We start from the raw sequence: 17,532 nt of genomic DNA, 5'->3' as shown, positions 1-17,532 counted from the left end.
ATGAGCATAAGCATATATTGGATACACTGCATCCGAGATACGCGTGTTTTCGGATTTGGACTAGTGCATCCAAGATACTATCTAACATATTCAGGGGCCGTTACTAGGCACAACACTTGGTTACCATCGACGGTCATCCAGACCTTCGCCCGACACAAGAGTACCTTGCTTGGTGGCCTGCAGAGTCAAGACATCTCTCCGGTGATGACATCCTGGCCGATCCCAGAGCAGCAGCCCCACCGACTGATATCCTCCCTGCAGCCCCTAGTCATAGAGATGAGATACAGTTACCATGGGATGCCCCAGATAGGAGGCGACGGGCGAGGAGGCGACCTCGCGATGATGTCCGGAGACTGGCACGACAGGCACGCGGTCAAAATGCCCATAGGGACAGTTGGGATCCTCAGCACGGTGACGGAGACTAGCAGTTGTCAGACGAGGAGGCTGAGTACGCACGACAGGAGGATATACCTAAGGTTGACATTCCTGATGCACATGCAGGGCAGCCGTCCGATGCATTCTTCGCTGACCATGAGGCTGACGTGGCTACGAGGCTTATGCCGGGTACCTCCATCCCCAGTCACCACCCGGCTGATGACACCGCTTGGTACCAGCCCTAGTTCGACATTAGATCCAATGTTGAGATAAACATCGATGATATGTTCTAGATCATTAGGGCGACGGGTGATGTGATAGATGACTTGGTCAGCCGTTATTGCCACTGGAGAGACGATACCGACATACTTGGGACATCGAGCAGTGTATCCACCCAGCATGGTTCAGCTCCTCCAGGGTGTTACCAGACTCCTCCTCCACCACCGCACCAGTCTGGTTCTGCTCTGTCACCCTACTATCAGACTCCATCCCTACCACCAGAGCCACCTCTGTCCGGTTCTAGCTGGCCACCACCTCCTACGCCTCCTCCCATGATTGTAGCAGCTCCTCTTCCACCAATACACCAGCGGCCACCACCCACTTCCAGCCAGCCAGTTGTTCGTCCCCGTCCATACCGTCCTCCTAGGGTGTCTCATCCTCGTGGATGTGAGAAGGGACACCATTTGGATCCTGCCGCCGGACGGCGTTAGTTATCATTAGGGTTAAGTATTGTTTTCATCCCTAACGTCTTGGGTCAAAATTAAAATCGTCCCCGACCTTTTTTCATTATTAAAATCATCCTCAACGTTCAAAAATGCTTTAAAATCATCATTTTTCGAATTTTTAGACCAAAATACCCTCATCATTATTAAAAAAAAAGAAAACAGGGGAGGGGGCAGGGGAGAAGGGAGAAGGGAAAAGGGGAAGGGCGAGGGGGCAGGGGAGAAGGGAAAAGGGAGAGGGGAAGGGGAAGGGGAAGGGGGAGGGGGAGAGGGAGGGGGACGGCGCCGGCGAAGGGAAAAAGGGGAAAGGACGCTTGTGAGGGTGGGGGGGAAGGGGTGTGGGGGAGGAGGAGTGGGAAGGGGAAAGGGGGGAGGGGATCGCCGCCGTTGGAGGAGCCGCGTCCTGTTGCCTGCTTGTGGTGGTATGGTGTTGTTGCTGTTGTTTGATGTTCTTGGTGTTGGTGTTGGTGTTGGTGGTGGTGGTGTTGGTGTTGATGGTGGTTGTGGTGGTAATGTTGGTGGCAGTGAAGGTGGTGGGGTGAGAAAGGTGAAGAGAAGAATGTTGATGATGAGGGTATTTTGGTCCAAGAATTCGGGGAAGGGTGATTTTAAAGCGTTTTTGAACGTTGAGGATGATTTCAATAACGAAAAAAGGTCGGGGACAATTTTGATTTTGACCCAAGACGTTAGGGACGAAAACAATACTTAACCCTTATCATTATTACTATGTATTTTGCTCATTATGTATGTTTTTAGACTTCCAATCACATATATGACTCTACTTATTTATACATTTTGATATAAGTTTTTTTACAAAAATATTGCAACATTATATATAAAAAAATGGGCTATAACAACGTTAGTATCTCAGATGCACCGACTCAAATTCAAAAACACGCGTATCTTGGATACAGTGTATCCAATATATGCTTATGTTCATATACGGTTGCATTCGAAATATGACTTGCAGGCATCGTATCACAGTACAGGGTCCATACATCCGAAATGTAGCTATTTTGGCCAAAAACCTTCTTGATAAATTTTTTAACGTTTATTTATTTCGATAAATACTATATTTATTAATTTAAATAAAAATATCCTTAAATTTATCATTTTTGTCATGTATAAATATTATCAATTTAAATTGTTTTAATTCCGTAACTTTTTACATAAATGATCCTGCACTAAAATAAATTCTATCTTGTTTTTATATATTTTTTCAATTAATCTTGGTTTAGATGATTCCATGACTAACCCAGTAATCATTTGACCAAATCAATTTTATTGACTATGATATTGACTTGTAAACATACAACGACCAGAATGATTCACCGAACATTAACCCGAGTATGAAGGGTAGTTGCAGTTTGTTCATAAAATAAATTTTATTTATGAAATGAACTAAATAAGAAAAAAAAATTTAAAAAACAGTACTTTTATTAAAATTTAGTCAATATTTAATCAACAAAAAATAAATAATTTTATATTATTAAATATATTATTAAAAATATTAATAATAATTAATTATGATTATAAATCACAAAATTTATTAGTGTCTTAGTATTTCTTATAAATAAATTGAGGATAGTGTTAAGGAGCTAATGGCCTAAGACCTAAGTATACAATATGTATAACGGGCTATATCACTCATACTATCTAATAAATATGAAACTACTCATCCCAAAAATATAACCTAATAGAACAATATAACACTAATAATTATATCTCTAATACTTCTTAAACCTCAATTATATGCATTGTACACTTAAGCCATTGGCTCCCTGTACTTTTCCATGAATTGAATATGGCCATTAAGGCATTAATTGTGTTAGATGAGGAAGTATGTGATGCACCTTGCCATGTAAGGTGCATGATACAGATCAACTCAGTTTGAATCCCGTTGCCATTTCCATCGAATCGAGAACTCTCTCTCTCTCTCTTCCGCTATACGCTCCTCTCACTCTCTCTCATTCCCTTTAATTTGAAAATTCTTGTTGCATCTGCATACGCGCACTCGTGACTCCTTTTCATTTATTAGTTTGTTGTGTGAACCCTCTCCCCCCTCACCCACCCGTAACAATAACATCATTCTTTCCCTTTTTGTTTTCGGTAAATTAAACCCTCTTTCTTATTTTGAATTTTCCATTCCTTTTATTCCTCTCTGTAATGAGCTTCTGATCATTCAGTCATTTCAGGTATTCCTTTCTTCCTCTCTGTTTTTCCGTTTTTTAAGTTTTCTTGTTAGGCCGTTCCTGTTGACTCGTTTTGATTAAGATTAGGGATTCCTGTTATTCTTGTTGGGGTTCTTTTTAAGTGTTTGTTGTAGATCTGTGGAAGGTTTTGCCTTGAATCAATTGTGCTTTTATTTATTGTTTTCAAGGTTTAGGGTTTTAATTATGTGGCATTTGGAAATGTATGGAACAGTTTGTTCTTTTCAGGGTTTGAAATGTGATCTCTGCTTTTTCAGCAGCGAACCCCTTTTCTTCCAACTAGGTGGGATTGGTAGAATGAATCAAACCATGTGATAATGTTTCATAATAACTCAGATTGCATTTGTTTCTTTTGTCTATCTCCATGCCTATCTTGAATCATAGTAGTAGGCAGATTGGAGAAAACACAGAGAACTAGTAGTGTTTGATCCATGCATCCATCCCTAATATCTCGCAGGGGCTGGAAAGGGCTTTTGTTGTGGCCGCTTTTGTTTATCTACTTGATAAGCAAACGTAGAAACCAAGGCTGGGAATATAGGTTGAGTAAGTGGAGGAATCCCTTTTGGCCGGAACTGAGATTAAGGCCTTAACTTTTTAGTTTTTGAAATGTCAATGATCAATCATCTACATGTCTTTTTATGGTTGAAAGTGTCCTTATCTCTCATTATAAGTCGAAGAGTTGATTACCTTTTGTTGGAAAAGAACTAAGCATTCCTGTTGGTCAATATAAATTGGATTTTAGAATCAAATCATTGAAATGTTTGAATGACAAATGCTCATGTTTTTGGATGTTTGTTGTAATTTCTATTCTTTCATAAACTCAGCTATCAAACATTTATAATTTGTTAAGCATACAATGACTGTGTGCTATGTAAATTGGTTTTAAAATCAAATTAGATGAACACCATGCATATTTGATACTCTCAAGTCTCAATGTAGGAGCCATATAGAGGCAGAATTCATTCTTTGACTAAAGAGGTGTAATTAGAGTAAACACCCAAAATTGGTTCCCAATGAATTTCAGATCAAATACTTTGGTCCCCAACAAACTTTCATTACTATGGAAGTCCCTAACAAATTCTGAGGGACTTCTAGAGTAATAAAAATTTGTTAGGGAGCAAAGTGTCCATTTTGGACATTTTTGGGGACCAATATGAGTGTTTACTTGTATAATTCATTGGTTGTAATTGAGGAGATGTGCATAAGGTATGCATGTAATATTGTAATACCTAATTAATTATGTTCAAATGTGGTGAAAAAAAGGAAAATCAGTTATGTATTGAATTTGGTTACTCCCTTCCTGGTTGATTCTAAAATTTTTCTCTTTTTAAATTACTACTCACAGGGCTGTTGCAGATTGCTTTTAATAGCATGGCATCAAGTAATCCATTCTTTGACGATATAAGGACCAAAACTGAAGTTGATCCCCCTCAAAATGAGGAGGCAACAGATGTTAGTGAATTAGTAAATGATCCTGCCCTAACTGCTCTCAAACCTAATGGGACTGTTTCAAGCAGTGTTCGTGAGCTTTTAGAGTGTCCTGTATGCCTGAATGCAATGTACCCTCCAATCCATCAGGTTGTTTATGTATTTGTGATGTTTTATTGTTGTTCTCTGGGTTGTTAAGAAAGCAAGTGATAGTATTATAAAAAGTTGTGGGAGTCATTGTGCAATCTGGCAATTAAGTAGGAAATAATGGTGTTGCTGCTAATCAATAAGATTGCATTAAGAAAAAACAAAGAAAAACTTGGGATTCTTACACTTGTTAGGTATGTCACAAGGAAAAGCTAAGTGTTGAGGTGCTAGTTTTCTTATTCAAGATCAATATTAATACTGTGATCTTGCGTATATGATCCAATTTTCAGAAGATTTGATATTTCTCCTAGCAAGAACACTATACCATTGCTATATATAACTTGTTTAGTTTATTTATTTGTTGGCTTTACTGAAGATTTAAATTGAATATCGTCTTATATAGCAAAGTATTTTCAATTCAGAAATTTGGAAACTTATATTCATACTATTATTGTTGCAGTGTTCAAATGGCCACACGATATGCTCAGGTTGCAAACCAAGGGTCCACAATCGGTGCCCTACTTGTAGGCATGAACTTGGCAATATCAGATGTTTAGCACTAGAGAAGGTGGCTGCATCTTTGGAACTTCCTTGTAAATATCAAGGTTTTGGGTGCATTGGTATCTATCCATATTATAGCAAGCTGAAACACGAATCCCAGTGTGCATATAGACCATATAACTGTCCATATGCTGGTTCAGAATGCTCAGCTATGGGTGATATACCCTACTTGGTGGCCCATTTGAAAGATGATCACAAAGTGGACATGCACAATGGTAGCACTTTTAACCATCGTTATGTAAAATCAAATCCACAAGAGGTTGAAAATGCCACATGGATGCTCACGGTATTGTTTTGCCGAACTACCTTTTTATTTTCTTTCAGCAAATTCACTAGACAGTAGATTGTGTTATTTAAGTGCATGTTTGAAATTTGAATGTATGCGTGTTTGAATTTACGTTATTTTTTGTTAAAAAATCTTATAATAGATATATTTCATGGAGCATTTTTGAAATGATAAAAAATTAAATTTCTCCTATAATTAAGCAGAACCAAACATGCTAATTTTCGTTACAGCGAAGAAATTATGGAAATATAGAATTTATGCAAACTGATTAGGCTTTTATTTAATTAATAACAAAAATGTTTTCACTAGACTTCTCAATAATGAAACATTTCAGAAGCTGAATTGTATTTTTAAAGCTGTAATCAACAATTAGTTTGCAAGTTGCAAATGTTGCCGTAGTCTGTACAAGGGCCAGTTATGCACTTAATTGTGGCATTAGTCAAATTTGGGGTTTAGCTGATTCATGGATTTCACATTGGTTTATAGGTTTTCAGCTGCTTTGGTCAGTATTTTTGTCTACACTTTGAAGCTTTTCAGCTAGGAATGGCTCCTGTCTACATAGCTTTTTTGCGATTTATGGGTGATGATAACGAGGCAAAGAATTATAGCTACAGTCTAGAAGTGGGTGGAAATGGGAGGAAAATGATTTGGCAGGGTGTTCCTAGAAGCATTAGGGACAGCCATCGCAAGGTTCGTGACAGTTTTGACGGTCTCATAATTCAGAGGAATATGGCTCTATTCTTCTCCGGCGGCGACAGGAAAGAATTAAAGCTAAGGGTTACCGGTAGGATCTGGAAAGAACAGTGACTGTTTAGAGAGATTGTGTCCTACAGCAATGATATTAGAGTGAAGTAGTTTGTAGCGCAGCGTATTTCTTATAGTGATGAATATTCTGGTCATGTATTCTGTTTTGTCATGTCATTTTGGGGGCAAACACTCTTTGCTAATCCTTGTATCAAATACATGAACAAGAAGTAATGGTGTAATGTACGATCACTATGATAATTGCCAATAGAGATGTAGAACCTTAGCCTGCTCTGTCTATGTTCTTTTTTCATCTATAGTAGTCAATGGTTAAGAGAAGCTGAACAAACGTTCTTGTTAGGCATATTGATTGCTTGATTGGATTCAACTGTTTCTAGTTAAAACAATCTCTTTTTGTAATGATCAATGCTTGGTTGTGTGCTCTAAAACTGAACATGTCATTTTTTAGTTTTGTTGTTTGATAATAACATGAGATACTGTAGCGATGTACTTAGTCACCATTAGATAGTTGGGTCTTGGCATATAAATGGATGTAAAATTCCAAAAATTAATGTAAAATATATTATTCATCCATTATAAAGGGATGTAATATCATTAACATCTCTGGTTGAGATTTGAATGGCTGAACTAAAAAGGGTGAATATATTTTTCAAGTCCTGTTTCACTAATAAGAAAAAAATGATAAAATACTGTGCTGCAGAACCACAAATGTAACGTCTCTAACAAAGAAACAGAAAACAAAGCCACTCCCCAAGTGCTTCTTCTACTTTTCTAACATTTATACAGAATGAAAACCTCATTTTTTAATCTGGGGATATTTTATGGAAGCCTTTTATTTGTTTCTCATCAATGGAAGTCTTATTTCCTAGAATGTATCCTAATTGTTGGCCAAAAATAGCGTGCAGAAACAAAATTTCCTCATAATATAGGGTCCTCAGCTGCACTTGGCCAAATATGCATTCCATCCTTGAAGTCGGTAGTTGCGAGCCGTTTCAGCCGGATTACCTGACTTGATGATCCCACGGCCCACTATGATAATGTCACTACCCCTGTCATGGACAACCTGAAATTCCATATGGGGAATTTTCAATTGCAGTAAGCTCAAATATGCAGAAGTGAAAAGCACAAGATTGAATCAGAAAACGAAATATTGCATAGAGGCGTTTTCATCACAATATTAGAAGGAGCAAAATATGATATTAAAATCAACTCAGAACAAATAATACTTGACGAAAATAAAGATGGTTTGAAACTCAAGCAAACAAGTTTGAGGAAATAAACAAAAGAAAAAAGAAACCCAAGTTATGGCAGGATAAGGCTTCGTTGTTTATTGTCTATGTTGTTGTATATGATATCTACTACTTTCCAAGGGAAGTAAACGAAGATTAAGTTTGCATCATCGCCCTTTGTTTTCCATCATAAAGGTAATAATTAGATATTAGCACTGGATATACATAATTCTTTCAAGTTTGACCATTTATTATTGAAGGTCCAAACTGAAATCGATGATGTCTAGTTACCAATACTATATATACACAACAAAGGTCAATTGAGTTCAATATAATGTAGGTTGGAGGTACAATCCTAACTACTTGTAAGTGTGACAAGTATTTAGTATTCACCCTCCCCCTCCTTTCTTTCCTATTTATATTTATGGGTCTATTTGGTTTGTGAAGACGTTTTCTGTTTTCAAGATTTTGTAAAGAAAATAGTGAAAACAGAAAACGTGTTCACAAACAAGACAGGCACCAAGCATTTCATTTACGGCTATTTTCTGCTTATGACAAAAGATGCATAGCAAGATGCAGAAACTCACAGAATATGGAGTGTTATATTGCTGCCCTAAAGCATCACCACCAGTCACCATTTGAACTCCAGGAGTTGCATGAATGAAAGAGGGATTTATTGGTGCCCCAGGCCATGATGCTGGATCAACTGATATGAAGCCGATAACAAAGTCGGAATGATCCTCAGCAATTTTAACTGCAAAAGTGGTATAATCTCCCTTAGCAAGGTTACCAGCTGAACTCATCTCGGCAAGCAGCAACAGACCCCTTCCGCGAGGCAAACCCTTATCATGGTTCAAGAGGCATGTTAGTCAAGCAATTTAGGTCCAGCTACATTCAAGATAATGTCACAACTAGTATTATAGACCTTTAATTTCAGTCCATCCACGATTCCAGGACCAGAGATGATGTGTGCATTTACTATATCAGCCCAATCCAGTATCCGAAAGATCCCTCTGTAGAAAGCAGAGCCGAAACATGTCAAACTAAAGAAGAAATGGATGAAAGGAAACTTGAAAGAATAAAAAATAGGTGGGTGCATAAAGTCTTACCCTTCATACTGCATTGTCACTGTGTTACCAATGTCAGCAAATTTACGGTCCTCAAAGATTAAGAAGTTATGCTTTTCTGCAATCTTCGACAGCAAAAAGCATAGTTAGAGACTATTAGACCAGAAATGTAAAAGATTCTATGGAACATGATGCCTACAATCATGTAAGAAGTCAATGGCTTTAGTATCAAATATATTCTAGAGCAAAAATGTTAAAATGATGGTGCAAAAGTTTCTGCTATACTGAAGGGGAAATCTTAGCTTATGTAGTAGTACTATACCGTGCGAAGTTTAGAACCGAAATCAGGAGTAAAATCAGGTAATATATCCACATGAGTTTTCAGCAAGCATATCTCAGGCCCAACCTGATGGGAACAAAATAAATAAAGAAAAATGAACACAGCCAAACAGGGTATCATATTTTATTTATCAAGGGCAAACTTCTCACTATAATCTGATTAATCATAATAATACAAAGACCGAACACTATTGTTGTATATAAGAGATGAAATTAATTGTCATGGACTAATTAAAAATATTTTTTTTTCTTTTTAAAGAAAGGAATCTGAAAGCTAATGACCTAAGCAAATGAAACCTTCCATAATGTAAAAATTGGTGGGGTGGCTTTTGCAGATGAAAGAAGTTTTCACCTTTTCAGCAATTTCAAGCAATTCAGCTGCACTTCCAACATCAGCAGCCAAACACAGATTACTCTCCTTCTCAGCCATTATCTCGAACAACCTCTTTCCTGTTGGATTTTTTGACAACTTAGCCCTCTCCAAAAATGACAACTTCTTTAGCTTAGCTTTAGTTGTCAAAGCAGCAACATTCTGATTCTCCTCTAAGAACCTCATAACAATCCTTACCATTTCTTTGTCAAGCTTCCCCTTTTCACTCAAAATCTTCACCATTTCTGTCAATTTAATAATTGAATGCAGCTTGATTCCATTGCTTTCCAAATTCTCTCTCCCACCTTGCTCTCTATCAATCAATACAACAGCATCACTGACCTTCAACCCTGCAGCACGCAGTGGCGCAGCAGTTTCCAAAACCGAAGTGCCACTAGTAACTAAATCCTCAACTATCAAGCAACTATGGCCGGGTGTAAAATCACCTTCGATGGCTTTAGAAGTTCCATAGTCTTTGATTTCCTTGCGGCGCATGACCATAGGGATATTTTGAGTTACTGATACACAAGTGGCAATAGGCAGAGCAGTGTAAGGAACACCACAGACAAAGTCAAATGAAGTAGAAGAGACTGAGGAAACCAAGGTCTGAGAAATTTGCCGGAGGACAGAAGGGTAAGATATAACAAGACGGAGATCTATGTAGATTGGTGACGAGATGCCAGATTTGAGTTTGAAGTTGCCAAATTTTACAGCTGAGATTTCATGGAGTCGAAGAACCAAAGACTCCATTAATAGCAGGGTTGACAATAATATTCCCTAACAGATAATGTACCTTTTAGCCTGTTCTTCAACAATCGTGTAAGACCCTAGGGAGAACCTGTGACAAAGTAAGCGACATAATCAATTGAAATGGAAGTTATAGAGATAAGGATGACAAAAACTGGCACAAAAGTATCACGATATTCTTGCCTCGTGAAGAGTTAGAAATGGATAGATATCATTTCTTATATAAAAATCATTCGAACTATAAACAAAGGCTTTCAAAATTATCACAATTAGATGACCTAACACAGCGGAGGTAAGATTTAGTTGTTATTGAACATAATGAACACATAAATTTACAAATTGCTAAATAGAATGTCCAAACCATATTTAAGAAGACAAAACAAAGCCAATATTTGCAGCCCTATGCAATTTATGAATGGTGCTTTGAAAGATTTTCAACTCAGAAACATAAACTACCTTTTTTGGTACAATGGTAAACATCCTTTATATACAGTGAAACTTAAAAAAGCATAGAAAAGGGCATAAAAGAGCTAACAAATATAACAGAAATTAAAGTGACAAAATCAGCACCCAAATTACATAGATTCAAACAATCGATGCAGTTCCGATAATATTTAAGAAGAAAAAAATTGGCTGTTTCATCATCAGAAACAAATTTCATCACAATAAATGAAATGCAAAATGATCACGAGGTTTGACCAGTGAAACAAGTTCTCTTCTTTTCATTTTTATTTTCTCTTTTTGGATAAACTACAATAAAATTAGCTCATAAACAAAACATAACCCAATGCTGTAACTCATATTATATATGTAAATAATTCAAGACTATCTGAAGCAAATTGAAAATTAAAGGGATTACACAAAGAAAGAAATGAATATTAGAGGTAAAAAAAAAAACCTTAGTCAAGAGCTTCAGCTAGAAAGAGAGATGCCTGTGACTGTGAGGGTTTCTAGATGCTCTGTGTTGAGTTGGTGAGCGGTGTCCCCAGAATTGAGACAGAGGCGGGTTCACAACTGAAATACGAGAATACCCATTCCGGTATTTTTAGAAGAGAGTAAATACCCATTTTCAATTTTTTTTTTAACGGAAGGAAAAACTTCTCCGGTAGTCAAACGACACACCCGGATTACAGAATTGGTCTGATTTTTTGGTGTTTAAAATTTGAGATATTATAATTATATTTTAGAAATGACGTATTAATTTTCAGTTAATCTTGAGAGATATAAATACAGTAATAGATATTATAACAAAAATTATAATAAAAATCTTTTTTTTTTTCAAGTGGAGTTTCCATTGTCTTGAAAGGAATTTAAAAATAGTATTCAATAGAACTGTCTTTCTTAAACAATTTTTTGTTTATTTTTTTTAGTTGTTATTTATTTTCTTTTAAATCACTAAAAAAATGACACGCCTAAATTAAAAAAAGTACAAAATTTATATTTAAAATATTTTTTTTAGTCAATCACCAACAAAAAATATTCTCTATAGAGAATTATAAATTAGTAAGAGATATAATATTTGATTAACAAAATCTTAATAATTAGAAATATAAATAATTCTGATTCTCTTTTATTTCTAAATTTGAAGTATTCAAATTCTGATCAAATGAGTTTTACCGTTTTACTATTTTAAAATTTGAAGTATTAATTTTTTTAATAAATGTAAAAAAATTTATTGTTTATATTTATTTTATATTTTTTATCTAAAATTTGTTCGAATTAAGAATTTTTTTAAATTTATTGTTTCAATTTCAGCATATTTTATTTTGAAATTGATATTGGACTATTATAAAATTATATAAAATAATTAAAATAAGGATAAAGTATTAAATTAGTCTTTATGTGTTTGGACCTAATTCTGTTTAGTCCCTATAAAGTTTAAAATCCTATTTGAATCCAAAAAAATTTCATTTAGTTTTAATGTAGTCATACTATGAGTTCAATATTAAATAATTAACAAAATATCCTACGTGACAGCAATGCAAGAACAATGTCGATAATTTGGAGAAGATGTATAAGCTCAAGAGGCATAAAATTAGCTGCAGATGCATCCCCGTGAGCTGCTAGCCTTGATTCAAGCATATACAAAACATCGTCGGAAACTCACTTTCTGCGAAGAAGTTTGCCAGCAGCAACGAGGAGAAGGCTATCATCACCTCCACCGTGGGAACTTCCCTCGACAACCGAAGAGGTTGGTGATGAGTTTTTTAGATTTGAAAATTGAGTTTCGTTAATTATTTAACTTTGACACGGTAGAACTACATTAAAGTTAGATGAAATTTTTTTGGATTCAAATAAGACATTTTATACCTTTATGGATCAAAATATGATTAGACTCAAACGTAATAAACCAATTTAATACTTTACCTTTAAAATAACTGTAAAAAACAAGAATATACTTTTAGACTAATAAAATATTTTTTAGATTAAAATTATTTAATTGGAATTAAAAAATTGATTTAATTTTATAACAACTAAGATACATCTTAATTCATTTTAAAAGGATAAAATATTATTTTAGGATTAGACTTGTTTGATTGTTTTAATAAAATTAGAAACTTGGATTTGATTTAAAAAAAAATAAGATTATCCGTTTGAAGATTAATTTTAAAATTCTAAAATATTCATTTAAAAATAAATAAAAAATTAAAGACAAAATGACCAATTAATGGTGTTTGGTTGTACTTATTTTCTTTTAGATATATGAACTATGAATTTGATAAGCAATGAATTATGTCATTGATTATATAAATTATTTATATATAATATTATTTTTGAAAAAGGAGTATATTTTGTTTGAAATTATAAAAAATTAGCAACATAATAAAAAATAATATTAACAATGTCTTGAAATTTCAAATTAATACTTTAAAAAATTGTGGTGGATTACACCTGCTGTCAAATGTAACATAAGAAACTGTAAATAAAACTAATAGTAGTTTAGCGATAATTCGCTAATAAAACTAATAATTGCGAACTAAGCTCTTGCTACATTAATCTTACAAAATAATTATTTAATTAATAGCTCACTAACAATAGGGAGTGGATCCTTTCCAGTGAATAAAAAACTGGATGGTGTGCAGTGTTTAATCTAACCATTCACCATACTCTCTCTCTTATTTATTTCTGGTCTCACTATTAAAATTAAAGGTGAGAGATTACACTGTATTTTGTCAAGTGTTGAAAAAACTGGAGAGGATCCATTTCCCTAACAATAAGATATATCAACCGTTAAGAGCAATCCCATTTCAAATGTAATTGAATGTAACCCCATTTCTCAAAAATCTATATCCTCATCATAAGCTCTCTTTTACTTTTGCTGGCAACTCCAATGAAAATGTAAGAGAAAAAATATTTTATTTTCACTTACAATATGTGTGAAAATGACTAATCTGTTTTGTTTTATTTTTAATTTGTTGTCTGTGTCAGCAAAAATCATATAATTTTGATTTTTATAATTTTAACCTAAAAATATAAATATATAATTGAATGTGTATATTGATATATTTTTGTAGTCTGATTTATTTGCGTAAATTATGAAATTTTTTTATTTAAAAAAAAGTTGCTATTGCGTTCATGACAATTTTTTCATGAAACTTTTAAAAAAATAAAGATTTGTAATTAAATCAAATCATAATTAGCACAGTTACTCCCAATACCACAATAATCTCTCTTTTTTCATTTACAATTTCTGGTTTGCAGAGTCACTCCGGCATCGCTGCACTTTCTTGCTGTCCGGTTCGACGCCGCCTAGCCTCTCCTCGTCCGGTTTGCACTCCATTGCAATGTGAGATCGCGCCGCATGCAGCAGCCCCGTGCATCCTCCTTCCTGCTGTCCACCCGCCGTCGGCCATGCAACCCCCATCCCAGCCTCACCGTGCACGGTAGTGTCGCTGATATCCAGCACCATACATTGCTACATTTTCATACGTGCATAACCATCACATGCACGTAAATGGAGTCTAACTTGGATGAACCGCTTTGTGATGCCTCATCATCAACGACAATTCCTCTCATTTACACGTAGTCACCAATGAATAATATGCAGATATTCAGTTCATTAGGTATGCGGATGGTTAGTCTAATACTTATGCGGCTAGTTTGATTAAGTAGTTACTAGTAACATATGCTGGATGTTCAATTCAATAGGTATGTTATGTTGATTCTTAATTGAATGGTTATTCTTTTTAATTCGATTTACTCATGTACAGTTAACGATGACTGGATGTTCAATTCACTAGGTATACGAATGGTTATCCTAATGTTAGGGTTTATGAGATAATTTGATGGTGGAATATTTTTTTACTTTATTGGACCAATTCTAAAACTCATTGTTCACATTATTCACAAAAGTCATTATCTACCTAACAAAATCGATTTTTTTAACTGTGTATTTTTTTTTTAAATGCTTGACATGGAAAGTGACCAAAGCAACTATTTTTGGAAAGCAACCAAATAAAGCAATTATTTTTAATGCCAAATGTGCCTCTTAAACTCTCATGGCACATGTTCTTTATTTGGTGAATATATCTATTGTCAATATAACAATAGCCTAACCCAAAAAAATAAATAAATAAAACAAAACAAAACCTAACCTTCAATGTGAGAATATGAAATTCCCACAACGAACTTCAATGTACATGATCAAGAATCTTGATCCATCTCGTTCTCTTGAACCTTTGATTTGTTCTCTCTATCACATACAGTCCCATCAAATTTGGCTTTTCAAGTATCCCAATCTCTTTTAGATGCAATTTTCTCAAAGATTGTAAGGCTTCTTCTACCTTTGATGGTTGACAATCACCAATGGTATTATTTGATCCATCACCTATTTAATTAGATTTGTTTCCTTCTGTTTTAATATTACAATTTTGATTTAATTTGCCAAAATGCCACATAGATGAAGCTGCCATTAACTCCTCCGATCCTTCAATGCGAAAACTATATATAAGAGGAGAGATATAAATTATATTTTGATATGTGTAAGAATTTTGATTTGAATATCCATTCCAATTCTTTTTGTGCCTCATATTCAGCATCTCTCTGCAACGCCTTAAGAATTTTGTGTTCTACAATTTCATACAGATAAGTAGCGTTTGCATATGGCTGGTTACAATTTGTAGCACCACTTCTTCATTTGGGTTTCGAATATTATTGGAGGATAGAGAATGTCTACAGATTCTGAAAACTCTGATATAGATGTAACAGGTTAGGTTTTTATTTTATATTTTCAAACAAATATAATATCCCATTCCCCCCCCCCCCCCCTCCCCCCCCTCCCCCTCCCCCTTTTAATTTAATTTCCTAGGCCTTTTCCTAACAAGAATAGAATGACAGAAATTTTACACCATAAAATAAGAACAATCACGTTAAAATTGGATATAACTTTCAATTTGGTTCGTGTGTTTTGACCAGTTAATCAATTTACATTTTGAATTTTAAACATCTTTAATTTGGGCATCAAGTTTTATAACTATGAATTTTTTTTTTTTAGTCAGATTGAACAAATCTCAATTTTAAGTACATCATAAATTCATGTATATTATACACTCTCACATACAATATAATATTTAAGGCCATCACCAATTTTCGAACTTGATTGCAGTTGCGTGCACTACGAATTTAAGTTAGTCTTTTTATTACCAACTTAGTTAGCAGAATATTTATGTGTCTAGTATAATAATCTAATGACTAACCCATATTTTACTAAAATTGTATAACAAAAAAAAATATTGTGCTAAAATTCTCTCTCATCCTCAAATCCTACAAGAAAATATAGTTTTACGAATTTCATCAGTGAATTCTCTTATTCAATATAGACTATATCAAATGTAACTCAATCAGTCAAGATAAAGTAAATAGTTAAGAATTAAAGATGCTCATGAATTAGTAATTTACTACCAAAAATACCTTGTAATTTTGTTAACAATAAAAATACACTTAAACTATATATCTCAAAACACATCTTAACAATAAAAATACTCAACCATGAAGAAACATTGTTTCTGGAAATAAAAATAACCAATGTGACAAAATATTTAGGTGGCATCTGTTAAACTAACATGAAACTATTATAACTCAATTCCAAATAGAAAAGTTCTACCTTTTATTTTTGCATCAAATAGGTAAAAAATGAGGTACTATAGAAGACACTTTTCAAGTATCCACATCGCAGTCTCCCACCTCTTCTTGCTTGTGTTGTCATCATCGTTGACTCCTTCAGTGGTTGTTATTGCCAACTTTGCCCTTTATTCACTACCTCTATTCTCTGTATCGTCTTCCTTTTCTTTGCCTTCGCGTCTGACTCTGCATTTTTGCCGCTTCTCTTTTCTTCTCGTTAGCATTTACTTATACAAGATTCACTACCATTGATGCAGCTTCTACTTTGCATCACGTATGCATTTCTCTCCATTGTTATGAGTTTGTAAATCCACCATCGTGCCTCCCTCTCCCTCTCTCAGTTTATCTCTGTCTCCATTTCCGTCTCTACCTCTCTTCTAGGCTTTCACGTGCGGTTGTCTTCATCTTCCTCCTCTACTTCTCTTCAATTCCCACTGCAGTCTCCCTCTTCTAGTTATTTATCATTTTTCTTTTTCTTTTTCTTTTATTTATTAGAATTTGGATTATTTGTTTTATTGGATTGAATCTGTGAATAGTTAAGAATTGTTAATGATGGTGGTTTGAAATCACCCTACACACCATATTTAGATTCATATTGGGAAATTAGGATTTATAATTTGAGAATTTTTTAAAAAAATTAGTGTTAAGATGTTGAAACTTAGGGAGGATTATAACTTAGAAATGAATTATAATGGTGTCATTCACCTTAACAAAAGTTGTCTAAGTATTTTTTGTCATAGTCGTAAAATTTGAACCAGTTTGATCCATTTAATTGAAAAGCAAGTGAATTGATCCCAAATTAATTTGGTTCGGACAAATTCAGGGTTAATATGTATCTTATCCGCAGAAACTGGTGTTAAACTCACAACTTCTCTCTTATAAAAATCTTTAAATAATTACTAAGCTAATCATTTAAATCACTAATTTAATATATTTATTTTTCGATAATAAATGTGACAAAATATTTATCTTTGTTTTTGTTATTTTAATTTTATTAAAAATTTGATAATCATGTTATTTATAATTTCATGTTAGATTTTTTAAAATTATTTTTAAAATTTAATTTAAATTTATTTTTTATTTTTTTATTTTTTTATTTGATTAATATGTATAAAATTTATAATAATTAAATTTTATATTTATTTAAAAAAATTTGATTTTTTTTT

General features: G+C 34.1%; 2 protein-coding genes across 3 annotated transcripts; one reads left to right on the top strand and one right to left on the bottom strand.

The window, feature by feature from the left end:
* Positions 1-2,984: 2,984 nt before the first annotated feature.
* Positions 2,985-6,922, top strand: LOC130944027 (E3 ubiquitin-protein ligase DIS1-like). The gene is made up of 4 exons (XM_057872146.1): positions 2,985-3,292; positions 4,653-4,885; positions 5,343-5,729; positions 6,216-6,922. The coding sequence occupies exons 2-4, from the start codon at positions 4,679-4,681 to the stop codon at positions 6,534-6,536; spliced, it is 915 nt and encodes a 304-aa protein (XP_057728129.1). The 5' UTR covers positions 2,985-3,292; positions 4,653-4,678; the 3' UTR covers positions 6,537-6,922.
* Positions 6,923-7,113: 191 nt separating this feature from the next.
* LOC130944026 (uridine 5'-monophosphate synthase-like) lies at positions 7,114-11,362 on the bottom strand. 2 transcript variants are annotated; one of them, XM_057872145.1, is made up of 8 exons: positions 11,145-11,362; positions 10,293-10,337; positions 9,482-10,017; positions 9,113-9,196; positions 8,833-8,915; positions 8,649-8,736; positions 8,311-8,565; positions 7,114-7,557 (listed from the first exon to the last, which is right to left on the bottom strand). In XM_057872145.1, the coding sequence occupies exons 3-8, from the start codon at positions 9,998-10,000 to the stop codon at positions 7,429-7,431; spliced, it is 1,158 nt and encodes a 385-aa protein (XP_057728128.1). In that variant the 5' UTR covers positions 10,001-10,017; positions 10,293-10,337; positions 11,145-11,362; the 3' UTR covers positions 7,114-7,428. The 2 variants fall into 2 exon arrangements, with proteins under 2 accessions (XP_057728128.1, XP_057728127.1); XM_057872144.1 differs by having other exon boundaries at positions 9,482-10,337.
* Between the last annotated feature and the right edge of the window lie 6,170 nt (positions 11,363-17,532).

This window comes from Arachis stenosperma, chromosome 8 (assembly GCF_014773155.1).
Source record: "Arachis stenosperma cultivar V10309 chromosome 8, arast.V10309.gnm1.PFL2, whole genome shotgun sequence".
Classification (NCBI taxonomy): Eukaryota; Viridiplantae; Streptophyta; class Magnoliopsida; order Fabales; family Fabaceae; genus Arachis; species Arachis stenosperma.
This window is presented reverse-complemented; position numbering and strand designations above follow the sequence as displayed.

Excerpts from the sequence above, each read along its gene's own strand:
- LOC130944026 (XM_057872144.1), bottom strand. The coding sequence starts at position 10,249 with ATGGAGTCTTTGGTTCTTCGACTCCATGAAATCTCAGCTGTAAAATTT. Across the intron at positions 9,197-9,481 it reads TGCTTGAAATTGCTGAAAAG|GTTGGGCCTGAGATATGCTT; the intron begins GTGAAAACTTCT and ends TGTTCCCATCAG. Across the intron at positions 8,566-8,648 it reads TGGATGGACTGAAATTAAAG|GGTTTGCCTCGCGGAAGGGG; the intron begins GTCTATAATACT and ends AACCATGATAAG.
- LOC130944027 (XM_057872146.1), top strand. The coding sequence starts at position 4,679 with ATGGCATCAAGTAATCCATTCTTTGACGATATAAGGACCAAAACTGAA. Across the intron at positions 4,886-5,342 it reads TGTACCCTCCAATCCATCAG|TGTTCAAATGGCCACACGAT; the intron begins GTTGTTTATGTA and ends TTATTGTTGCAG. Across the intron at positions 5,730-6,215 it reads ATGCCACATGGATGCTCACG|GTTTTCAGCTGCTTTGGTCA; the intron begins GTATTGTTTTGC and ends ATTGGTTTATAG.